The sequence below is a fragment of the Apodemus sylvaticus genome, chromosome 4, assembly GCF_947179515.1.
Source record: "Apodemus sylvaticus chromosome 4, mApoSyl1.1, whole genome shotgun sequence".
NCBI lineage: Eukaryota > Metazoa > Chordata > Mammalia > Rodentia > Muridae > Apodemus > Apodemus sylvaticus.
Window position 1 is genome coordinate 99925105 of NC_067475.1, and position 26098 is coordinate 99951202.

General features: G+C 45.6%; 1 protein-coding gene across 5 annotated transcripts in view; it reads right to left on the reverse strand.

Annotated features, from left to right (window-relative positions):
- Window positions 1–26098, reverse strand: part of Schip1 (schwannomin interacting protein 1) — a 126733-nt gene that overhangs the window by 33322 nt on the left and 67313 nt on the right. The window contains exon 1 of one of the 5 annotated variants that reach the window (XM_052180385.1): window positions 16144–16432. The exons of the other annotated variants lie outside the window; for them this stretch is intronic. Within the exon in view, the coding sequence (XP_052036345.1) occupies window positions 16144–16173 (30 nt within the window). The 5' untranslated portion in view covers window positions 16174–16432. Of the gene's footprint in view, window positions 1–16143; window positions 16433–26098 lie in introns of those variants that run through there. 5 annotated transcript variants of the gene reach the window in all.

Here is a 26098-nt window from a genome sequence, read left to right on the forward strand (position 1 = left end):
GGTAGATCCCGTACTAGCATGTGCATGGGCATCACCCAGAGGGCCTGTGAAAGCACAGGCCATGCTTCTGTGCTTGAGGTCTGGGCTCTGGCTCCGAGTGTGCATGCCGAACAAGCTTCCAGATGCTGCTGTTCTAGGCAGAGTTAGCTCCCTTCCCCCATGGCCACATCTGTTCCATGTAGCCTGTCCAGCCTCTGCAGCCAGGGGCATGTGATTGCCTGGGCCTGTGAGGATGCCTGTTTTGCAGCAATTAATGATCTTCTTGACCCAGTGCAATCTATCACCCAGCAATACCTGGCTCATCACCATTAGCATCCACCCCGGAGCCCAACTGGGACTCTGAAGCTCCCCGAGGAAAGACTCTCTTCCTTGAGGAAATGGTGGTCACTTGTTTCTCTCCTCTGCTTGGGAAACAGCTGGACTCTAATAACTGCAGGCAACTCTCCAGTGTGGGCGAGGCTGAGGCTTTTAAACATCAGAAAGCAGATGTACAAAATGTATTCACTCAGTGGCAAATTTCATTGACTTTCTTTTAAATTAAACAGTAGAAAGAAAACTCGGGTATATTGATGATACTCCTTAATTGTTTCCTTGCTGAGATAAACCATGGATTTGTAACAAGATCAGAATAGGAAAATAGTATGCTATGAGAGAAGAAATGGAATACTTTTGAATGTCATATGCATCAATACTTATATACTGCAGGTTAATTCAAATTCTCACAGTTATTTTATTCCTTGGGAAGTGTTTTTAAATTATGGGTGGATATAGTAGCTAAATGGCATTGGGCCTTTCCACCATATGGCTGAATGGATATTAAGCCTGGAAACTTTTTCATTTAGTATTTCTGATATTTTCCATCTTAGACACTTATGCTAAACATTCTACAAAAAGGTTATAATGAGATATCAGGCACAGGTCTCCTGAATTGCTTTAAAATTCACTAATACTACTAGGGAGCGCTGGCCTTGAATACACACTATCCAGGAAGGGCGTGGTCGGGGAAGCTCCATCTGTTTGACCTGAGACTGGCTGCTATCAAAGCACTGCGCTGCTAGTTTACAGGATGAGAATGTTTATATTAGTGTAATCATGAAGATGGTTTTGAGCCGTGTTGTTGACTGCCTGCCTTCTCATGCCACAAGGCAAACAAATGCTGCTGTAGAGGCCTCGATTCCAGAACATTCTGATGGCTAAGGACGAGAACAAAGGTGTTTCACAAAGACCTAGCATTAGCTCATCCGTCACTCAGAACGGGAAATTTGGCGATGGGAGAAACAGCACAACTCTGGAGCCTGACTGAGCGATGGAAGGCGCAGCTGGCTTTCCACCCTCTGATCAGCATGCCCCACAGAGAACCTGTTGGGAGCAGCCTGTGCTCACTGCTAGTTCTCAGAGGATTGCGTGCACCAACGCCTTCTGTGCCGTGGACAGTGTCATCTGGCAACTCTATTTTTAACAGGTGCGGGTTTAAACGCCTGTGAGTCCATCGTGGTCATCTGGTATCACTGCCAGGAACACAAACAGTCCACAACACTGCCTAGGTATGAAATGGGCCTGGTCAGCTGCCAGGAAAATGATGTCTTCAACCCACTAGCCAGATGGATTAGGATGTGGGAGAGTGGGAGACAGACAGACAGACAGTCTGACAAGAGGGCAGGGCAGGAGCTGGGCCTGAGGATACAGGTGGGGTCTGATACTACTTCAGGTTACAGAAACTCTTTGAGCCTCGGGTTGTTTTGTATTTTAATAAGAGATAATATCTATTTTTCATGTTTAAACAAGTAAATGTAGAGAGTGCTCGCCACGTGGTCTGGCAGAGAGAACATAAGAGCTGATAGTTTATTAACAGTAGCTGATGTTGATATTAAAAGGAAGAGTGGGCTGCAGAAAAGGAAAAAAGCTGAAAATGCTAACTACATGTAGAACAGGTAAATTCTTAAAGACAGAAGGTGACTTCCCAAGGCTGACTGGACAAGGGGTATAGAATGGTTGCAAATGGTCCCAGGTTCTTGGGGGGCGGGGGTTAAATAAAATGTTCTCAAACTAGGCAGTAGTTTGCACAAGCCTGTGAATATACTAAAAACCATTTTAAAAAGTGGTGGTTGTTGTTGTTGTTTTGACAATGTTTCACTATGTAGCCTTGGCTGGCCTGAAACTTGCTTATATAGACCAGGCTGGATTTGAACTGGAACTCACAGAGATCCACCTGCTTCTGCCTCTCAAGAACTGGGATTAAAGAGACGCACCACCACTCCTGGCACCAGAGGAATTCGATGTGTGAGAACTACATTTCTGCTTTCATAAAATACTATGCTGGTCCCCAAAAGAAAGAAATAGAGCCCTAAAGTAATTCCTAAGAAGAGAAAGTAGAAGAGAAAGGAGGAGGCCAGGATGAGAAAGGGGGTGAATATGGTTTGCTGAGCAAGAAAAATGTGCTCAGTGTTCACAATACACTCCAGAAACAGCCCATTCCCTGACCATCATGGCTGACTGAGGTGTGGCCATTGGGTGATAGAACGCAAAGGACCTGGAACTATAACCAGAGGGCGTCACACTGAGAACCTTTGATTCCTCACTCTGAAGAAAAGGAGGCCCCAAGGCCCCAAACTGGAAAGGATTTCCCTGAGGTGGCAGAGGTGAGGGCATGACACGTGGGACACAGAGCCCAGGCTCCGGTGACTAACTTGGTTCTTCAAGCATATTCATGCCTCTGCGACAGGGAGCCTGGAGGGTTAATGGAGGTCGGCGGCTGCTTTGCCTCGGTAATTGTGTGGGGAGGGCAGAGCTTGTCAGGAATGGCAGCTGGCATCCCGGCGCCTGTTTATTGCAGTTTATCTCAGACAGTCATTTCCATTCACCTTTTAAAAAAACATGAGGCGCAGCTGTGGCTTCACTTTAAATATTTTTCCTTCCAGCCTTTTATGTTTTTTTTTTCCTCCATGGGGTCCTCCCTAATCTTTCGCTGTAATTAGATGGAAGACACTTGGGGCAACACCTCTGTGGGACAGAGCTGAGCTGGCCAGGTCCTGGGACTGCGCTGCTTCCCTATTCTCTGCTCAGTGGCCTGGGAACAGAAGGCCTCGTGCACAGAGCTGGAGCCAGGCTTAGGCTGTGTGCTAAACCGAAGACTCACAAATTCCTTTCTTCTGTCTGCTAATGCTCATTTGGATACCCTCTACTCTGGCACAGCCTTGGCGAGAGAACGTGGAGGTCCACACTGTATACGGCCCTTTTCCAGGGCAGCACCTATCGGTGTAGTGGATTTGTCTGTTGGTAAGCTCCTCGAGGGAAGACTCAGCATCCCTTCCGTGACCCTGATGCAGTGTGTGAGTGACCAACAAGGCTGGGGGAAATGATGGAAGAGCTGGATGGCGGACACACACCGAAGGCCTCCTTGTCCTCACACATGCTCTGTGGTGGTGGTGGTGGTTGTTGTTGTTGTTGTTCTTCTTCTTCCCCCCTCTTCCTGTCTTCCTCCTCCTCTTCCTCATCCTTTTTCTCTTTCCTCCTCCTCCTTCTCCTTCCTCCTCCTCCTCCTAAAGATTTACTTTTTGGTGAGCGTTCGCCTGCACAGATGTGTGTTGCCACATGGGAGCCTGGGGTCTGAGAGGGCCAGAAGGGACTGTCAGACCCCCTAGAATGGGATTTACAGGAAATTGTGAGCTGCCATGTGGGTGCCAAGAGCCAAACCTGGGTCACGTGTGAGAGCGGCCTGTGCATCTCTCAGGCCTCTGTGGGTCCTCAGCAGAGACTCAGAAGTGACCACAGAGGAGCAGGGGAGTGGTGGGCCAAGCACACACCCCTCATTCATGGCCGAGCCCTCCACTTTTGCTCTTAGGGACTGTGATCTGTTCTCTGATTTAGTTTGGTTTTACTGCCATTATTGAATAAGCCGGGTTCTTAATGAAACATCTTTCCTACAGGCAGGCCTTCCCCAAGGAAAAGGGGCAGCTGCAGAAGCTTTTCCTTCCTCTGCCTCGGTGAATCTAATTTTAGTCGTCGGGAAGTGACCTTCCCACCCACCCCCAAAGCTGTTTGTCTGACTTTAAAACAGCCCTGTAAAACAATCCCTATACGCATGTGGTATTTATTAATGGGACCCATTTGGGGAATTGTGCAGCACCTGAGCAGCGAACGCTGATTTTCCAACTGGTTTTAATGTTGGACCTTAATGAAGGGAGAGTTCACAGAAAAAAAAAGGAGGTTTCATTTGGGGTTTTAGTGTTATTTATAAGCAGTTTATTCTCTCAATTAGCGATTTGTGCATATGTTTTAGACATTTATACTTCTAATGGTGAATCAATGTAATTGTGGAATAAAATAAATGTATACTTGAGGCCTAGGCCCCATTACATTTAACTGGTGATGCAAGATCACATTGCCTATAGACGACTTCCTATGGCGTCTCATTTATTTATTTATTTTCCTTAGTCAACCAAAGACCAAAACCAGTAAGGGAGGCGAGGGGGACCTTTGAAAAGGAAGATTCGGATTAGGTAAAGTGATTTTTTACACTGAGAATTGTCTTTCTCATCTTTGTACTCTGAAAAAAGCCTATGTTGGTCAATTTCACTAGAAGCTCATAATGAAATTACAATTTTCTTCCCTCTAAGCATAAGGAAGCCTTCGCAGTGACCACAGTATAAACAACACTGCACAAACACAAGGCCCTTACCTTGGGACAGTAACTAAGAAACTCATGTGACAAGAAGCCAACTCTAATGTTCTGGGTCCCACACGCTGTATACCTGTAGCACCCCACATGTCTGGAAGCTTTGCCTAACAGGTTGTTTGTTTTGTACTATCCTGTTAGCACTATTCTTCTGAAATCGAACATGACCTCTTACTGCCTGTGCTTCCTGGTGGCCTTGACTTTGTTTTGCTGAAGGTGGTAACTCTAAGCTCTTGGGGCCCTACCCAGGTTGCCAGTGTAGACAGCTCATGTATTCTGGGCATCTGTTTCCCTCTGTATGCCTAGGTAGGATATAAGCACAGTGGTCATGATTTTATTGTTAGTGAATTAGTAACTGTATACCTTTCATTTTTCCTTAGTGTGAACTGATCTGGACTTTTTTTTAATCTGAAAAAAAAAATGAGTTGACAAAGAAAATTGTGACCAGTTCTCTGGCACTGAAGACAAAACACAAGAGAGCGACAACGACACCCTTGCTCTGCAGGGTTGGATAAGCGATCTGACTGATGGCGGAGTGTCCCAAGTGTCTTCTGTGTACCGGCTTCCGCCCAGCGGGGGGAGGGTGGACAGCTGCAGTTTCAGGACACAAAGTCACCACACTGAGCTCTTAGTCCCTGGTTGGAGAACACCAGGGCTGAAAAACACACACCAGGGCCCAGCACATTTAAGTTTGTACCCCCTGGATAAAGAATACAAATTATTATGAAATAATAAGATATACAGTAAACACGTTAAAGAGCTGCCACGTTCACATGCAGTGTTTAAGGCACAGATGTCACAGCTGACCAAATCTGAGGAAGCAACATGCTAGACACTTCTTCCTACATCTCACTGTGCCCTAAACCACTAATGTCATCTTTGACTGAACGGGAAGAGCCTAATCTTCATGTTGTCCAGCTAAGAACTACACTTGACTTCTGTCAAATAATAAAGGGCAGAGGGCTGTGTGTCTTTAGGCATCTGTGGGCAGACAAGCATATACTTGTAGTTTGATTTCATGACCTCACCCATATAACTAAAGCTATTTTTACTTGGACCTGTTATTACCAGACAATTACCACATAAAACATTCCCAAAATATATTTACTGACTTTCAAAAGAAAAGGCTAGCAGAGAATTAACAGATACTGTATTTTTTAAGACCCCAAACCTCTCTGTAAAACTTTTATATTGTTTTCACCGTTAAAAACAAATTTAGATCTGTTAGCTCTATCAAGTAATTGTTTCTACTGAACAGCTAAAATATGTCAATAATTTAAAAAAAATCCCTTTGCATAAAATGCTGCTTTGCAATGAAGTACATAGTAGACATTCTCTCAACTTCAGAACCCTAACATGTATGGTTTAGCTGTTTTTCAGCCCTGGTGTTCTCCAATGCTGTTCTAATGCCTATAAGCTGGGAAGAACTGGAGGCCTGGACTGGGGTCTCCAAGCTTACTGTGGTTAATTCTGTGCATTTAGTTTTTCTCCTGTGTATAACAGCAATGACCACTGTGTGTGGAATTTGGCAATCTTCCTCAAGGGCAACCTTCCTCCCTCTTAGAAAAATGGTCCAATTGTTTATAAACAAAAGCACTCCCCCCCCCCTTACCTTTTTATAATTCCCCTCCAAATCCAATGGGGATTCTCGACTGATGATGTCATCGTCCATTCCATCACGGTCCAAATTCATCCTTTAACTCTTTAGAATTTCACTTAAGAAATAATCTCCCATGAATCCTGACAGGCTGAAGTGCCAACTGCCCAGTACCTTGGTTACCACTCATGCTGGCATGAAGAGCTTAAGTCTGGCTGCAGTGTCCTTGCCCCCTTCTGCCTCAGCCGCTGCCCCGCCCGGCCTGCCTGGCTTCTTTCTCCTGGGCACTGGGCAGCTGCCTGCTGTAAGGCACACTCCTCTCCTCACAATCGGCTTGTCGAGAGAGAGTCCAGCCTGCCTACCATCTGCTGTCACCTTCCCTGAATGGCCTGGCCCAGATTCTTCTCCACAGCACCTTTCCTGCTCCCACAAAGGGAAAGGAGGGCCAGTGAGCTCCGGCCAGCTGACCCGACCCCAGTTCAGGGCCCAGTGTGATCTGGAGTTCGGTGAGGCCCTGCGAAACCAGTAGACTGTGGGATAAAAATAGACACAAAAACTTGCAGCCCAAGAGGTCTCACTGTGAGCTGAGTCTGGTGCCCTGCACGGAACGAGAACTATCATTTAAGGTGACCCGTAAGACGGATGTTTGCCATTTTTCTTTTGCCCGTGACCAACGGGGGGGAAGCACTTCATTTTTCCAAATCGTTTATGAGATGTAAAAGTTTCGTCGTCTGGAGTGAGCACTAAGCCCAAGACTGAGACCGATTCCAGCCCAGAGAAACCCTGTCCTGCCCCTAGGAGCACGGCAAGGCTTTGGCCTGTAAATACAGGCAAGAGAAAGGGACCCATCAAGTTTCCTTTTATGATTCAGCCAGTGGCGGGCTTTTTCACAGAAGCACGCTTTCTTTTCTATTGCTCTCTTTGCTCTTTCCCATGGCTTCTGGGTTTGTTTATGGGTTTTACATGCAGCCAGGGGAAGGGCCACAGCTGGAGGATGTTTGGCTCACATAAGCAGACAAACAGAAGTTCACGGGCACACACTCAAGCCTACTCACACACATCAAATTAATACTCCCACAAACAAAAAAAATGCTATTGCTTCAAAACAACAGTTTGCAGGGAAAACCAGCCGCAGAAGCACTCAAAGGCCAAGCTTCCGCTTAACAACAGGCCTTACCTTTCAAAATGCTCACATTGAAAATTGCAAATGTACTAGTCAATCAATCTCAGTACACATTCCCAAATAACTGCAGCATTGTTAAGAACAGATCTGAAGAAAAATGCCATTCAACAGAACCTTGTTTCGCGTCTCCACCTCCACTCTACAGGTTCACCTTTAGCTGTTTACCTCTGTAAACATTTTTAAATTCAATTTGTGTTAGACTTGTGATATAAACACAGCTTGGGGGAGGGGGGCTTTATGGTAGTCCTGTTTCTATCAGGCAAATATTTTCTTCTGGAAGCCCGGATCCAAATCTCTATCCTTTTATTCCATCCCCCATCCCCCGCCCACCTCCTACCTCCCCCCCCCCCACAGCCAGTCCTCTCTGATTCCCTAGGGGATGAATAGCCCTTTTGTAGGGTATCACACTGACAAGTTTCATCTCAGGGGATACATTTGCAAGGCCCTGTCTTACTCTGGTCCAGACTCCTAGACCCTCATTCCGCTGTGTGATGTGTATCCTGGAATGTTTGTCTGGATTGTGTGGCAATGGCGGCCACTGAGTGTTGGCTAGGGCTGTGACCACAATGCAAAGCAGTCACAAAGGTCAAGGCTATGGGGTTGAAAGGATGCTTCTACCTTGAATGCTACTCTGTATCCTAACCTAACAGAGAAGATGGTGGAGACGAAGGAAGCGCAGCTCTTACATGCAACCATATAAATAACAGGTGTGCTTCACTGGGGCGAGGCACCTTACACGTGCTTCCTCTATCTTTCAATAATTTTGCAGAGTATGTATCATTTCCAGCCGCATTTTATAGCCCAGGGGTGGGGCGGGGCTCCTAGGGATGTTAAGTAAGTACCTAGCTACCCAAATTGCCATAGTCAGGCAGGAATTTGAATCTAGGTCTTCTGCCTTGGTGGTCCATCCACTCTGTAAATGGGCGTGCTAGAGCCCCCTACTGGCTGACCCTAAAAGCAATAAACAGCCATGATAAAAAAAACAGCATGATAAAGGTGGGGTTTTTTGTTTGTTGTTGTTGTTGTTTAATTAGGATGTGTTGAAGAGAAATCTAGCAGCAATCCCCAGTCATATGCTGGGTGGTTTTCTAAATCATACCTCTGGCACCTGCCGCCCTCACTACCTTCTCCTCTGCTTTATCAGGAAACTCTCACAAGCTACAGTAGCTTCTTTCTGACAACTGTTACTGTTTTAGGCCTTTTTTTTTTGCTAGGGGACCGGGGATTTGTGCTCAGTTGCCTTGTTCGCCCCACAGCGCCTGCAACATTGCTTTGCCTGTGGTGAACACACGGTGGTGGGAGGCTTTGTAGTAGCTATGGACACTAAGACCATGCCATTCTGCCTGTCCTTCCTGCAGAGAATGGCCTAAAAGGATCTATGCAGGAAGAAGACAGGCCTAGCTACTAATGTTCTCTCTCAGAAATGTGCTTATAGCCTCTCAGAATCTGAGGTTGAAAGCACCACTCCCTACCCTGAAATCCAAGGATGCTAAGCTACGCTCTGAATGGCAAGGCATTTCTCCTGTGATCTAATGCTTTTAAATGATCATTAGCAGCCATCGGTGGAAATTATTGACTGAGAACCCTGAGCGCATTACTGGGAAATCACTTATGGATTGTCAAAAGCCTCTCCCATTCACAGGTGGAAACTCTAGTTAATCTTCATTAACCCTTCAGCCTTCTGATCCGTCCTCCCTCCTTCAACGTTATAGTCTCTTTCAAACATTTTTTTTTCTTTTATGTAAAGCTCATCTGAATTTGGTTTGCTTTTCAATTAAGGCATTCGTATAGCTGGGAAAAAAAATCCATGAAAATTTGCAGCACTTTAAGAATGTAGGTTAAAAACACTGAAGTACTGGCGGTGGGGGTGGAGGTGAGGGTGGGGGTGGGGTGTGAGGCTTGGAAGCTCACATGCTTCCAAGTCAAATGCTTTTCCACGCCCAAGAATCCCACATTTGTAAATCCTCCTGCCAGGCTAACATCCGGGGCCCCAGAAACTCCTCCACCTCCTTCTGCCAGCCCCTGGCCCAGCCTCCAGGGGAGATCCCTAATGCTCTCATTACCTTTCTCTCTGTGTCCCACTCCATAATGGCCCTCTGATTGCCACCAGGCTTCCCTGATGGCTGCTTTCTTTTGAACTCAAGCAATTTTGTCAAATGACTTTCTATTTCAGGAGGCTGAGTAGTTTCTGATGCTTCAATACAGTGTAGATCAAAGTTTGAGATACTCCCCTGGTATAGAGAATATAAATATATAATGAAAATTGGTTGGCATACAGGCCTATTAATGTTTCTTGTGTTTGTGAAGCTGTGGTTGGTCACCTAGGAGTCTATATTTATATGTACATACAGATACATGTGTAAAACTGAATGTGGGGTTTCAAATCTCCAAGGCTTCAGTGCATGGATATACCACAGAGGGTCCCATTTCTCCCTTTCCCATCACCAGCACCATTTCATTTGACATCTGTGGATTAAAATGGGCTTTACATATTTACTTCCTTAAATCACGAAGTCTGGCTCATGAAGACTGATCCCCTACAAGAGTTCCCTTCACTCCCTGTCTGTGTCAGATGATCTTCACGCTGAATCCTAAACGATCATCTTTCACCTACTCAGCCCTTGTCACTTGCGCTTCTTTGTGTGAGAAAGCACAGAACTAGATTTTCAGACAACTTGGCTAAAGACAAACATACAGACATTTACACCCAGAATTACTTTCTTAATTGTTACTGTTAGAGACAGAACACAGCTATTCTTTAAGCAGGCAAAAGTATTAAGCTAGAACACTCTCAGGACTCTGTACTGTGAAATCAAAACTTCACAGTGAAAGCAAAATCTATAGCCCAATAGACAATTGAACTTATACTTAAAAGCCTGTATCAAAACAGTGCATTAAAATGCCTTGAAGCTCCCTTTCCTCCTGACACGGTGTGGTTCGCCCCCCTCCTCATCCCCACCCTGTGCAGATGAGCCCGGGCTTATCCTGGAACTCTTGGGCAAACTCCAATTTGATACCTTGTTCTCCCCTGCTCAGGAAGGGCGAAGGAAAGGGGCTGGTGTCAGCAGGGATAGATGGATTTCCTTGCTTCCGTCCACCATTCCAGGATCCACCTGAATCTGGGCTTGCTAGGCTGTTTACTGCTTTTTTCTACTGAGAATTTGAGGGTATCTTGATGAACTAGTTAAACTGATACACTCCCTAGTTTGATCTTTCAAGACCAAGATAGGGCATCTTTTGTTTTGTGAGCTGGGCATGACACTTCCACAGCATTTGCTCCAGAAAACTAAGTGTTCTGTGAAGCAGTGAAATTATCCTCCTGTGTTGTAGTCAAACTGTGTGAGGTAGTGAGAATGCCCAGTGGGTAAAAACATCTGCTACCAAGCCTGAGTTTGGTACCTGGAACCCACAAGGTACTACAGAGAATTGGCTCCCACAAATTGTGTACCCTGTCCCTCATCTATCTTGCAAAATAAATAAATAAATAAACAAACCAACAATTTCAGAAGATGTGATGTTATTAAGAAAAGCATCAGGTGGACGTGGTAGTGCAAACCTGTAATCTCAGCTACTTAGAAGGTTAAGTCACCAAGACCATTGGACTGTTGTGTCAAAACTAGAAAAGACAGGGGTGGGGGGAGGGAGGCAGATGATACAGCTCAGTGGTAGATACTTGCCTGATGTTGAGGAGGCTCTGGGTTTGGCCCTAAGAAGAGGTGCAGGGAGGGAGGTGGACTGAGGAAAAAGAGAAGGGGAAAAATGGGGAGAGGAAAATAGAAAAAAAGAAAAGAGTAGGTTGGAAAGGCAGCTTGTGGGTGAGTACTTGCCTCAACGAAGTCTGGCAGTCCCTGGAGATAGACCATGATGGCCGACTTAGCAGAAGCCCTGAGGTAAGCTGGGAGAGGTAAGTATAATGAGGGATGGTGGACCTCATGCAGGTAACAGACATGGTTTATGCAGGAGAAACAAAGCTAACTGTTTTTCTAGTTCTAGTTGCCACGGTTTTGTTTGGATGGGTGCATAAAATATATTTAGCATTAAATGAGTATAACATAGCGCGAAGCTTCAGAGGTCCTGTTCCGAATGCCAATTCTAGCTGTATAGAAAGAAGTGCAACTAGTGTCAACCTTGGGTCTGCTTAATTTTGATGTGTGATATTTCCATTTATTGCATACCTTGTTAAATACATCTATTGCATACATTTGTTCTCCCCCCCCACCCCCAAAAGGAAGAAAAAGTGTCATCACGATGGCACCATCTTGGGGTGAAATCAGCAGGCATAGAGGGATTTCCCAGGCTGGGCATCTCCATCACACACCGACTGTGTGTTGCCCTGAGTCCCTGTTCTGGCATAGAGGATGTTTGAAGCATTGGTGATGGAGGCTCGGAAGCAGGGTAGCTGGTCCCTATAGTGCCGGGGTCAGCTTTGCTGAGTCCCTGCTGGCAGGCAGAGATCTGAGTTGCTCTCTGACTCTCAGGTCTCAGAGCATACCAACTGCAGGAAATGGAGTTTGGTCCAGCAAGCATTTAATAAACCTATAATCTAGGTGTAAGGCTCTAACAATTGACAGAAGGGTCTTATCTTCAGGCATCTTTCTCTAATGGGTGCCACAGACCCATGCTAAAGCCTTGTGAAGAGGCGCTCGCTCGCTCACAGAGTGGAAAGAGTGCTGGGGAGACATTTCGTGGTGAGGAGGAGGTGGTGGCATTTGTGCCTTGAAAGTAGCTGGCAAAAGGTGTGGGCAGGTGGTGTGTGGGTGGAAGGAGTCCCAGCTGGAGACAGCACGGCAGGGACAAAGGGTGGGGGCAGCATGCGATCTGGAGTGGGGGAGGGAGGGAGGGAGGAGTGCTTCATCCCGGGTTTGGATCCCTGCCAGGCCTTGAACCCAAAAGGGTCTGGAATCTATCCTAAGGGACTGGAGAAGCATTAAAGATTCCTGACTGTGCTTGAAGAAGGGACTGTGTGCTGGGGAGGGAGGTGGGTACGAGCTAGTCTCATGCCCTTTATCTCTTCTCCATGTGAGTGTGTGTGTGTGTGTGTGTGTGTCCATTCCCACAGTGGCTACAGTAGCTAGGAATTCCGGGGTGTGATCTGGATCAGAGCTGGTCATTTAAACGACAGCAAGGGAGGGATGAAAGCCTGTCATTGTTCCCATTCTGGACCTACCCCCAAACAACACTGCAGGAGAAGAGAGAAAACATTTGGGAGTTTTTAAGCTCAGTGGACCCCCTTGACCTAAACTTGTGCTTACGAGTTAACAATATTTCTAAGCTGTCCGTCAGAAACAGTTTAGAAGAATTTGGCCTTTTGAAGGCTGCCAGGCCTGAAGCTGTGGGCAAGAGTCTCTGCTTGAAGAAGAGATTGGCTTCCGCCCAAGACTGGGAAATGGAGGTGGACAGACAGCTCTGGCTTTTAACAGAGTAAAGACGGAAAGTGACAACGTCCATCTTAGTGAGCTGGAGGGTCCCGTGAACCCCGGGGAGGGAGATCAGAAAAGCAGGGTGACCTGAAACCTATCACAGAGCATTCCCCAGCACAGTTGCTCTGCCTACTCTTCCTTGGCTCGGGTTGCCTGGGGCACAGGATACCCAGACACCTAAGCTCCTGGGCAGCACAATGACCAATGGAGCAGGAAACAGTTGCAGGAGCAAGATGGCTCTAAGTTAGCGATGGCTGACTTCCGCCAGAGGACCAGACAATGGTCATGCTGTGTCAACAGGCAAAACCCCACTTCAGAGATGAGAAAACAGACATAAGGGGAAAGAGGGTAGCCTGCATCCCTCTCAGCAGGGCAAGTCCACGGAGGGAAGGAGGAGAGGATATATAGTGACTTTTCTCGTGGACAGACATATCTGCCCATGCGTGGTACTGGAGGCCTTAGAGAAAAAGCCATTCTCATACAGTAATGGAAACTGAACACAGACAGACGGTGGGGTGAGATCGGTACTCACCGACGGTGGCAAATGCTTACTATGAAAACAAGTTTGGGAACTCTAATGAAAAGTGGGAATACTTGAGGCTTGTGGAGTAGTAAGTCCAGAGAAGATGTCTAAAGAGGTGGCAGCCCAGGAAAGGCCTGAAGAAAGAAGAGGTGTAGGGTAGGGCTGCTCAGTGCATCGAGAATTCCACATGAAGGGCTAACATGCTTTAGTGCAACTATGTACCCAGTGGTAAATGCGACAAGCCTATGGGGGGTGTGGTGGGGCATGGAGGGGCATGTGCCAGGTAGACCAGGGGGACTGAACGGAGAAGTAAAGGCAAGACCCCAGGTGGAAATGGAGGTGGGGGTATGGAGGGGTGGGGTATGGGGGGGTGGGGGAATGCAGAGGTGGGAGACACTGGTGTAAAGCCCAGGTCCTGTGAATAACTGGGTTCTTCTCAGTGGGATGATAAACTTTCAAGATAATTTGGGAAGGCGGCACACGTCCAGACTTTGAGTTCAATAGCTTATTCTGGATACTGTGTTGCAAACTAACTGTGGGTGATGAGAGATAAGGACAGGGATGGGTAAGTCCAAGAAGGACTCGGTTGCCATCTGATGATAGCAATGACAGTCATCTACATCTGTCTGCGTGCACCAAAATATGCACACGGCATTCGGGAGACTGGAGTCTGAGCCCCCCACTCATAGCGGCTCCATGAATGTCCTCCAGAAATCCCAGTCCACATCCCCTTAAGGGTGCTCACCTGCTGGGACTGGCCACACAGGCAGGCACTCAGCACCGGGGAGGGAGGGGCAGGGTAACATCTGTGAGTTCCAAGCCTGTCTTATAACATAGTGAGATTCTGGTTTGAAAAAAATTAAAAAAATAACAAAAAGCCTCACTAAACCTAAGCAATATGCCACAACCGCTCTGCGCTGCCATTTTAACATACAAATAGGCCCCAGATGGAAAAGGGGGACAAGTTTCTGAGGAAGAAAAAAATGTTGACAGCACCAGTGACTTGGGACATATCAAGCTAAGGATTTAGAGAAATCACTTTTCCTAAACCCAATCGTGTGTGACGCCAGATGGGTTCTAAAAGCAAGGGTTCTAAGCGGGATTAAGACTTGGCATCGGGGCTGGCTAACATGTCTGCTTTTGTTAGCTAGCCCTGAAGGGAAGTATTTCAGAAGAGCCCATGCACATGCCCCCGTTGGTGATGCACAACCTATTAACTATCATTACAACCCGCACACACATGATTTTACTGCGGAAATAAGCAATAAAGACTTCAAAACTATTAAGCACACAGTGCCACTGGTAAATACTCAGTTCCTGTCAAGTCACATCTGTCTTCCTTTGGAAGAAACATTTGGCTAGCACGGCCCCTCCCTCTCCAGATGAAACTGCTGATACTGCCCATTTTTTTTTTCACCTTCTAAAAACAATGACTTTGTGTTTGACTTAGTGAAAAAAAAAATACAGGGAGTCTACCTGTGGTAACCTCACCTTCAACATAAATTACAGAGCTTCTCTGAGAAGAGAGACAGAAAACTATTTTAATTATGACACCAATTTAATCTTCTACAACCCTATTGAGCCCTCTACACACGAGGCTCTCCATGGATTCCTGACGTACCCCACCCTATATTCCTGCCTCTTCTCAGCTCTCTGACTTTCTCACGGATCGAATGCCAGTGAAACACAGATCTTGAGACCTAAGGATCTATATGTGGAACTAATGTCCTGTAAAATGAAAATGCTACAAAACCAGGCCCGTGATTATCAAATTCCTGTTATGAAGCGCAAAAATAGTACACAGGCATATTTCAAATAGGCACACTCTACTTAGCTAGCAACAGCTGCCTTCCTGGAGTCTTGTGAAATGCACCACTCCGCCCACAGACATTCACAATGTGAAATGTGACCCTCGGAGAAACACCTGCTTGTCTCAGGTAACCTACCTCTCACAAGGAAGAGGCATTGTTAGGTTAGAAAGCTGGTCTCTGAGAAACTCCATCAGGTGAGTAAAATCCCCATACCAGCCACCCAGGATGTGCACCAGCTATGCCAGCCACGGCATAGAGCAGTTTCTCTGAGAACAGTCTTGCTGTATATAGCGTTGCCTCTACAGCTCAAGTTGTAGGAAGGAGTTACGAAACACTCAGGAAGGGAGCTTGGGAAATTGTCTAAAGTGTTGAATTCCTAACCCCAGATAGCAAATTAGTACATTAAAAGATGAATGTGTGTTATTGAATTTTTTCTATGTGAAGTTTTTAATTCACACCGGTATGTCATGTTTATCTACTGACCATTTAAAAGAGCATACTGGCAAAAACAGGTTCATAAAGATATGTCAGTGCAACTTGAAATGCCAAATGCCTGCTGACTGGTTTATGAAAAATTGTAAGATCGTCAATTAGGACTTTCAATTTAAATAATTTTCTCATAGACAGTCTTAAAAACTGGACTCTAATTGAGCTCTTATGCAATGAACAATAATCACATTTTTTTTCAGTTTTGAGCACGCATCACCACCATGTATTCCACAAACGCTTTAAAGGCCAAAGAAGCAGCGTTTCTGCCCCATTAGTCCCCAGAAAGCCTCATTAGAATTCAGATACTGTATGCAATGAAGGCCGGGAGTGGAGCCCAGGATGGCAAAAATCCCCTGAAAATCCAGCAAGAGGCAACCTGCTGCCCTAGAAGAGGAAGGCCTCTCCCATAGGGTAAGCGCCTCAGAATCAAGCTTCCCAACCTTACCTGGTACGAGCAGTTCTCCTGATGTACCATCTCAGAACATCCTAGGACGCAGACCCCAAAGCTGGACTGCTGGGCGAGGCTGTGCAGGGGAAGCGCCGAGCATCCACAGGCGCGGGAGAACGCCCTGGTTAGGCAGGGGCTCCCCGCAGATTAAAATGGATGCTGTTCCGCTGAGTAACCTGCGCAGTGGCTCTGCCTGTGCTGGGGAGCGCGCAGCCACCGAGCGAGCGAGCGAGCTCGGCTCTGAAGCCTCCAAGCTGCTCTGCTCCTCTGGAACCGGGAGGCAGGCTGCTGAGCCTAGCTGGGACCGGCCTGGGGGAGGGGGCGGGCGCATCACCCGCACAATCAGCCAATTATATTATAGGCACAAAGAAAAGGATCTGTCTGGGGCTGGTGTGACCTTCTGGTGCTTTATGAAGGCAGTTAACTGATGTGGAAACATTCTAGTACTCATTATAGAGAAAAAGGCCAGTGAGGGAGAGAGAGAGAGCGACAGACACAAATCAATGTTGCAGTTGGACATTCCTAATCTGCTGCAGAATCCTTCCTGCCCACCAATGCTGCTTGGCTGGTGCTTCTGAAAGCCAGGCCTTAAAGATCTTTTCGGAACTTTCCACGTGCTAAAGGGAACATTCTGAATACATACATGCAAGGTTTGTATTCACGCTTCATTTTTAAAGTATCTTGTCAACTTTCTGACTAAAGGAGGGACTTTCATTAAAATATGTATTATTCTGTAATTTAAAAAAATACCTCACTTATTTTTTCTTAACTCTTTTTAGTGAAACAAAAATGATGCAATCATTATTTCTATAATTTTTGGAGAAACTTATTAAGTTGTTAAGTTTATTACTTATTCATTACATGAAAACTAAAATTTTTTTAAAGGTGGGGCCTTGCATGTGTAAATTACCCAATCTTTGACTTGAATGTACAGACACCCCAACATAACACAGGCAATCTCTGGGACAGACTATCTTCAGAGTATGCATGGGAAGAACTTGGGACCTGTATATCATAATCCAATGAAATACAGGTTGAATCATGTATGTTTCTGGAAGAAAATGGGGGCCAGTCTCTGGATAGTGCAAGGGCCACTCTAGGACATAGGAGGGAGCAAAGATTCTTCAACCAAATGACACAAAGTTAAAGAGAACAACAATAAAAAGTCCTTGTTTATATTCCTTGTTTGGCCGAAACGATTCACATTGTCGTTTCTTTTGTGTCTTTATATAAGGTGAGTGTGTTCGTGTCCTGGCAAGTGTGTGGCAGTCAGGTTGGTTTTTTCCATCCATCATGTTGGTCCCAAGGCTCAAACTGAGGTCATCAGCCTTGGTGACAAGCACACTGACTCACTGAACTATCTATCTCTCTGGCCCTTGTTGACAGAAATGGTCCTCAGAGAAACCGTGACTGGCTTCAAACCGTCATTACTTTAAACAAAGAGTTCCCAAGGCTGACATTTTAAGCTACATCCTATTTTAGTTTTATGTTTTACCCATGTGCGCACCCATTTCAGACCTCATATTAGGAGGATAAAAAGTGGTAAGAGAGGCCCAGCCCTGTGTTCCCTAAATTTGTGCAGTGGGGTCTAGGAAGAGGTACTATGGTCATGTGGCCTGCAGAACCTCTAGTACAGAGGGAGCCGGCCATGTTGGACAAGGAGCATTTGATAATAAGGCAGGAGTCGGGGATAGGAACAAGTTTACTTAACCTTAAGATGGAAGGAAGACCAAAATGCTACCGTAAAGCAAAACAGTAAAAACTTAGCCCACCCAAACTCCAGCCTCCTGTGCTGTGCTCACAGAGCAGAAATCTTTATGGAGTGCGAGGAAGCAGGCGGTATAAACGGTAGCCCCACACGCACGGCATCCCCACACTCTCCGAGACGGAGCATGTCACTCCAAAGGCTTGATCTCACGACTGTGGTTCCTGAATCTACAAGTCCAAGATGTGGAAAGGAGTCTAAAACAGACAGACAGACAAACAGGCAGGCAGGCAGGCGCGCACGCACGCACGCACACACACACACACAGAGCTTTCTGTTCTGGGATACATTACATAGGCTCTTGAAGACATATATCAAGTGCTGTGTGGGGTTTTTTTTTTGTTTGTTTGTTTGTTTGTTTTCCTAAACACTATCCTATTTTCACAGTTGCTGTTGCAGAAACAGTGGGAGTGACTCGGAAGTGGTTTTTGGACAGAACAGATTTCTGACACTTGCATCCCAAATGCTGTCAAAACACTCCTTCTCTCCCAAAAGGTATAAACAAGACAAAAAAGGGACAGGTGAGGCAGGCCGCTCCGAATAACTGCCCACCAGAAAGGACTTCATGTTATGATGTACGCTATGATTGGCCAATACAGGATAAAGAAATAAAAAAAAGAAGCTTAAACAGAAACCAGATGCCCGAAGAACATTTAAGCTAAAGCAGTTCAGCAAAGGACACTAATATTTGTTATTTTTGTCTAAAAATAATGACGTTTTTGTTTTAAATATAATCTATTGAGCACTTATTTTTTAAACTTATTTTTTAATCTTTTTGTTTCCCATTAAAACCATTGACTTGAAGGACAAATGGGATGTCTCAGTGGGTGGACGCTCTCAAGCCTGACCTCAATTTGATTCCTGGAAGCCACATAAAGAGAAGAGAGAAGCCGGGCGTGGTGGTGCACGCCTGTAATCCCAGCACTTGGGAGGCAGAGGCAGGCGGATTTCTGAGTTTGAGGCCAGCCTGGTCTACAGAGTGAGCTCCAGGATAGCTAGGGCTACACAGAGAAACCCTGTCTTGAACCCCCTCTTCCCCCCAAAAAAGGTAAGAGAGAACAGCCTCTGCTAAGTTGTCCACTGACAAACACACACACACACATACACACACACACACATAATTTAAGAAGTTGAGTCTTAAATTGAGTACCAGATACTGTGCTCTGTATCCATCATTCTAGTAAGCTGAGGGGGAGGATTATGTTTGAGGACAGCCTGGGCTACACAAAGAAATCTTAATAAAGAGCGCCCAACACTTTAAACTTTCAATATATCATATTTAGATGGGACTTCTAGAAACTATTCAATCCAAAATTGTTGCTTTGAAGTTATATATTGGGGCCTAAGGATGCTGTAACATGCCCACTAACAACAAACAGAGTATCAAAATAAAGAAAACCAAGAGAGGACCACTATTTTCCAGTTCCTATCAACTGAGTAGTCTCTAGGCCAATGCGAAGCGTGAGGAGGAGGGGCTGCTGGGAGGTCAGGAGGAGGAACCTCAAGGATTCATTGCCCTCTTAGAGGAGGCTCCGGGCAGCTGCCTTACAAAGGCTACAGTGAGAACTGAGCTGTCTATCAATCAGGAAGCAGGCCCTCACTAGACCCTGAACCTGCAGTGCCTTGAACGGCTTCTAGAATGACAGAAATAAAGGTCTACTATTTGTAGTTTACAGAAGCCTGGACCACCTAAGACAAAGGTCCGGGAGGACTCAGCAGAAACCAACTCATACGGACTGGGCCAAAGCAGGCCCAAACCAAAATCAGTGTGGCTTCACTTAAACCTCCTCCAAGGTATGTGTGTAAGGAAGAAAAGTTAGAGCGTTTCTCAGTTAACCTACGTGTTTATGCCACTATAAAATAGTTGTGTTTTTAAATCTCAAGGAAAAAAAAGCTTTTCTTTTCTCATTGTGGCAAATAGGAGAAACACAATACAGAGCTGGGGTTTAGTTTTTTTCTTAGATTTATTTTTTATTTTATGTGTCTAGGTGTCTGCTCACATGTATGTCTGTGTACCACATTTACGTGGTGCTCATGAAGGCCAGAAGTGGGTTAAATACCTTGGGACTGGAGTTACAAATGGTTGTGTACTGCCTCTGAGTGCTGAGGCTGGACCCAGGACCTCTGGAAGAGCAGCAGACGCTCTTCTGAGCCACCTCTCCAGCCCCAGAGAACTGCTCTGAATAGTAACGGCAGCAGTAACCCATCACGTTCACAGGTCAACAGAAGTAAACGTGGGTCAGGAACTGACGTGCAGGGAGCACAGGGACTGATGAGCAGGGAGCACAGGGACTGATGAGCAGGGAGCACAGGGACTGACGTGCAGGGAGCACAGGGACTGACATGCAGGGAGCACAGGGACTGATGAGCAGGGAGCACAGGGACTGATGAGCAGGGAGCACAGGGACTGATGAGCAGGGAGCACAGGGACTGATGAGCAGGGAGCACAGGGACTGACATGCAGGGAGCACAGGGACTGATGAGCAGGGAGCACAGGGACTGAGGAGCAGGGAGCACAGGGACTGACATGCAGGGAGCACAGGGACTGATGAGCAGGGAGCACAGGGACTGATGAGCAGGGAGCACAGGGACTGATGAGCAGGGAGCACAGGGACTGATGTGCAGGGAGCACAGGAGACTTTCCGGCATGTGCTACAGGAGCAGCTTACATGGGTACATGCATTTGTCAGCTTTCACTGAGTGGATAGTAAGATTTGTGCGTTTTATTGAATATAGTATCTACCTCAAAGAGGTTAAAAAAAAAGAGCTAATTGCATAATTTTTTCAGCCCCAGTTAAGTATATGCAGGCTAACATATTTACAGAGACACTTGTTGATATATGAACTGTGTGTGTATGTGTGTGTGTGTGTGTGTGTACACTGAGATGAGTCAAATAAATGAAAGGAATGGATGGGTGAGGGAGGGCAAGGCCACTGTCAAGCTCTGACGAGGCCTGTGTAGTAAGGCATCAACTGCAGACTCTTAAGATGGTAAATAAACCATCATCTGTAAAAGGCTGGAGACTTATGGGCTCTGAGAAGAAACTAATGTATGAATTAGGATTTGTGAAACAAATTTCCACTTTAAAATGATCACAATGAAATGTTGGGGGTCGGGAAGGAAGCAATTGGGGGGGGGGGAGGCAGGAGCTTGGCAGCGAGTATCCATCTCAACCACCGGAAGCAGCCCGGCACTGTGGAGTTGCGATAAAAGATGAAAAAGAAAAGAAGTCGGAGGACTTTAATTCTATGAGCATCAGAGTCTGTCGTCGATGCCCAGGGTAAGGAGGACAGCTCTCTCTGTAGTCACTAGAGTGGAGCCTGGTGACAAACCTTTGAAGATGCTTCACAATCCAGCAGGTCCTTTCCCAACAGCTTCCTTGATTGTTACAATGTGGTAATTAAAATAAATTCCTACTGGGTACAATTCAAAGCAGGGTTTCTACTCTTAGTGTTTGGTAAGACCACACCACACATATAACTGTATAATTACGGAGTGAGTCAAATGTCCCCAAGGAGATTTTGTGTGTATGCTCACTAGGAATTGAGAAGAGGAAAAGAACTCTCAGGGAGGGGGAACATTTCCTTAAAGCTGGCATTTCAACAGGCACAATGGGACGTGATTAATCCTGACATTGAAGAGACTAGGGGGCAGCCTGGGATAGCCAAAAAGTCTTTAGCTCAGAAGCTAGCAATGAATGAACACACATACACACACACACACACACACACACACACACACACACACACACACGCGCGCCAAAAAATACAAAACAAAAACCCATACTCTTTCTTTCTGTATGAAAAAGGTTTTCCTGGCTATTGGCTTTAAAGATAGGGGAAGAGACCACCAGAGAAGCTGCATCTAGAATTTTCTCCAGAGCCTCCCAAAGGAGCACAGCTCAGTTAGCATCCTGATTTTTGCCAAGCAAGACTTCTTCCAAAGTTTTTAAGTCCATAACTGTGATGCAATGAATTCACAGATCCGTGTTGACTTAAGCTGACTTGTGATGATTTATAATTGCACACTTCCAAAACTAATCTTTGGGTGAAAGCCCGCAGTTTTAGGGCAGGAAGCCGTGGGGAGGTGGCTAGCCAGGAGAGACGACAGTGAGCTAGGAGGTAAAGGAGAGAGAGGAGAGCTGTCAGACATTTATCTGCTTCAAATGTTTCAGAAGTAGAGAAGAGACACAGCCAGGGCCACATGTTCTAAAAAAGAGGACGTTCTCGGCTATTCTTACAAAACGGTGAGCAGTCCGGTGTTACGGGTGGAGAGCCCTGCCACTGTGGGTAAGGAGTTGAGAGAGTGACAAGCACCATTTGCAAACACGCTTCTTGCCCATTCAGAGTACCAGGGCGGGCCCATGAACATACTCCAGAACTGTGTTGGTGTTTCTGAGTGGAAGACCACGGCGCTGGAGAGGCAGCTCTGTGGTTAAGAGCACCGGCTGCTCTTCTAGAGGACCTAGGTTTGACTCCCAGCACCCATATGTTGGCTAATAACTGTCCATAACCCCAGTGCCAGGGGCTCTGACACTCCCCTCTGGTCTCCACAGGTACCAGGCACACAAAAACATGCTGGCAAAACACCCATACATACCAAAAATAAAAATAAAGGAAGCAGGAGGGGGACCACACATGCCGTGAGCATCAGGGAAGGAAACAGCCTGAGGGAGAGCGTGAGGGTGATGGGTGGGAAGTAACAGAACAAGCCAGGGACGGGAAGAGGAACTTTTGGAAATGAAGACATGAACATCAGGTTACACAGAAATGCTGACTAAGACAGATATTCTGGTGGGTTTGGGATACAGATGGCGGAGTGGCCCCACGGCCAGACGGCTGGAGGCTAAGGCCCGAGGGCTGGAGGGAGGGCAGAGAGGGTGGGCAATTGTGGGAGAACCTTTTCCAAAAGATTTGCTAGGGGCTTTGCTGTGCCCCTGCAGAACTTTGGTACAGAAGGACAACAGAAACAAAGAGGGTAGTTAGGGTAGTAAAGAGGGTGTGCTAAGTGTAGGCGATGAGCAGGCAGCAGCTGACAGAAGACCAGGGTTAGAATGGATAAGCAAATAGATGCAGATTTCATGAAATATGTTCAGTACTGTGTTAAACCTGAACCCAGGGGGCATGCGGAGCGTAGGAAGGGATGGGAAGGCTAAAGAGATGCTTGCCCTTCCCATCCCCCATACACACACTGTGTGACGTGTGTATCTGGAGCTCTCAGTGCTTATCACACTCAAGGATGGCCCTCTGCTCACTCCTACTCTGCCCAGTTTGTACTCGGGATAAGAGGTGAATAACAGAAGAAGTCAGAGGAAATGGCCTGGGTCTCTCTTGTAAAGCAAGTGTGTGACACTGGCAGATGCCTTCTGTCTAATTGTGAATCATTTTCCAAACCTCCACTCCTGGTGCACAGCCTGATCGTCTTCCAGGCGGACTGTTGGGGAGAGGCTGGACACATGAAGACTGCAAAATCCCAGACACAGGCAGCCTGGCCTTCCCACAGCCCTGCTCCGTCTCCGAAGTCACCGCGCCCCACACCTCTTTCTTGTCTTTGTGATTTAACTAGATTGTCAAATGATTACCGTGACTGGGGCTGTGACTGGATGGAGACCTTTGTAGTGTACATGCAGGCTATGACTATATCAAAGTCACTCTCCATGTTTCAGAGGAGGGCAGGGAGTCCAGAAGACACTGGCAATAGGATAATTCTATACCTTTTCTCCAGAAATATTTAGAAGACCAGAAACTGGAACTTAGAGAAAAATAAAAATGAGATGTGTTGTATTTCTTATAAACAAGATGCTTTACAAATAATGTAAAATAATTTGCTCTAAAGTTTTACTCTTCTGTCTCTGGCTTAACACTTATTATTTTAGGCTACACTGAAAATACCTTCCACAGAAAATTAGTGGTGTGAATCAGCAAGGCTGATTTTTATTTTGTATAGTATTAGAATCTCCTTTTAAAACTAAAGCCTAAGTGCAAAATGATAAAAAAAAAAAAAGGTTTTTATGAGGATAAAATTAACTTGAGAATTAACTTGAGCTCAAGCTTGTACTAGGATGAAAACATGCAATTCTTCGGTTACACACAAATATTTGAAGGCATAATATTAAAGATGTCTGTTATAGTCTTATTCCAATTAGAGCTGACATTTCTTTTTGTATTTTGCTCTGCTGTGTCTTATCGAAAGAATACCATTTCACAGAGGCAAGTAGTGGTAAGTGGAAGCAGTTCTCAGTCATCGTGCCTGCTGCAGTCTCCGGAGGATTATTTGCTGAGCGTATCCAAAAGCTGGGTGGCAGAGGGCAGAATCTTACTCACGGGTGACTTACTGACAATAGACAGTGATTGCTTACATTTTTTATAAACAAGGTAATAAAAGATAGAACACCGATATTTGTAACAGGGCATCAATCTGTAACAACACTTCCTCATTTGATGGACTGGGCATTCTCTTGTCATTGTGCCAGCTGTGCCAAGGAGAAGAATCTGACCTTAGCCTGGCAGTGTACCAAGCCTGGCTTCTTGGGTAACTCAGATCATTCTTCCTGCCTAGAGATTTGCAGGCATGAAAGTTTCAGAAAGGCTGGCGCAGAGAAACCATGTTCACAGTCAAAGGCATATCAACTAGTTCAACTATCCAAGAGCCCAGCAGGGCAAACTCAATCCACTGACATAAAAGATGGAGTGGAAATACTTTGCATAAATAAGAAAGGAATAGAATCTCCATGATATGGGCTGAAATGCTATATTCTTCTTACCATTCCTTCATAGGCAACTTTTCTATCAAGTCCTACAGATAATCTCATTTGTATATGTATTCTGGATTACTTTTACATTTTCATATTTTAATTTCCAGTTTTGTTTTGGGGACTCGAGGATGAGGTGTTTAGCACCTCATTATAATAGGTGCAAATTAGCCTCTAAAAATACCTGCTGCTGCCTTGGGTTTCTATAGACACAGTTTGAAACTAGGCAGTGTTATAGCAGTACACTCCCTGCAGAATAATGAGACAGTTATATTTCCACAGGAACTGCCAAGACACCTGTTTATGGCAGAGTCTTCTGGTTCTCCCCAGTGTGCGTTCTGCCCAAGGCAAGATGAAATTTGCACACTGTAGAAAATTAGCAGCTGATGCACAGGTACATGATGTGATGTCTACATGGTTTCTTCTTGAGTTGTTTATATCTTTAATGATGGGCTTTACCCTCATTTGAGAAAGAGAGAGAAAAACAGAGACAGACAGACAGAGATAGAGGTGTGGGAACTAATGAGGCTTTTCAAATTTCCAAATAAAATCAAACAGGTTTTCCAAGAGAACCCAGGATGGCACTAACTGTGTTTGTGAATACATGTGTGCGTGCATGCTAGTGCAAACAAGGGGTGTGTGGAAGAAGGGACATGCCTCCCCTTTGCTCTCTAGGACTTTGAGTAGCCCTGATAATCTTATCTATCAATATAGGTACATTGATCTAAAGCACTACATGAAATCTCTGACAATAATAATGATGGTGGTGGTGATGGTGGTGGTGATGATGATGAAGGCTATTATTTACTTCTCTATAGTGGGGGGTGGTTGATTAAAACCAGTTGGAAAGGTGACCTCTAGTGGACAATTGTGTTTATTCAATTAGTTTCAACTAGTAATAGGATAACAAAACAAAATGACCCTCAAAGGCAAGCTATAAATCTAAGTGTCATCTCAACAATATCTAAAGAAATAATAGTAACATAAGCTTGAACGTCTTCAGTCATATCAGTTGAGAACTATATAGGTTACAACACTGTTAACATGTCCAAAGTTACCACTCAGGCCATTCTTCAATGTTTCTACAGTTGGTAGAACCTTGGACCAGGGTTCAAAGAACTATTTGGAGTTCATGGTTATTTTTAACTACATAGTATAAAGGCAGCCAAGTCCCTGCCACAAACCAAAACAAGACCTATCTCTAGGCTGGATAAAATATATGTTTCCTTGGTCAACTGCTTCATATCTAAGGCCCTCTATTTCCTAATGTGCCAAACGGGTTGAGTTAGAAACTGTCCCGTCTTTTGGGGGCTATGAGATGACTGTGTTTTAAAGTCAACTTGATTTCTACAACCTGAGTTTTCCAAATTAGCAATACAAAATTCATGTCACTATCTATGCTTTATGCAGAGCACGGGGTGAGTCAGAAAACACT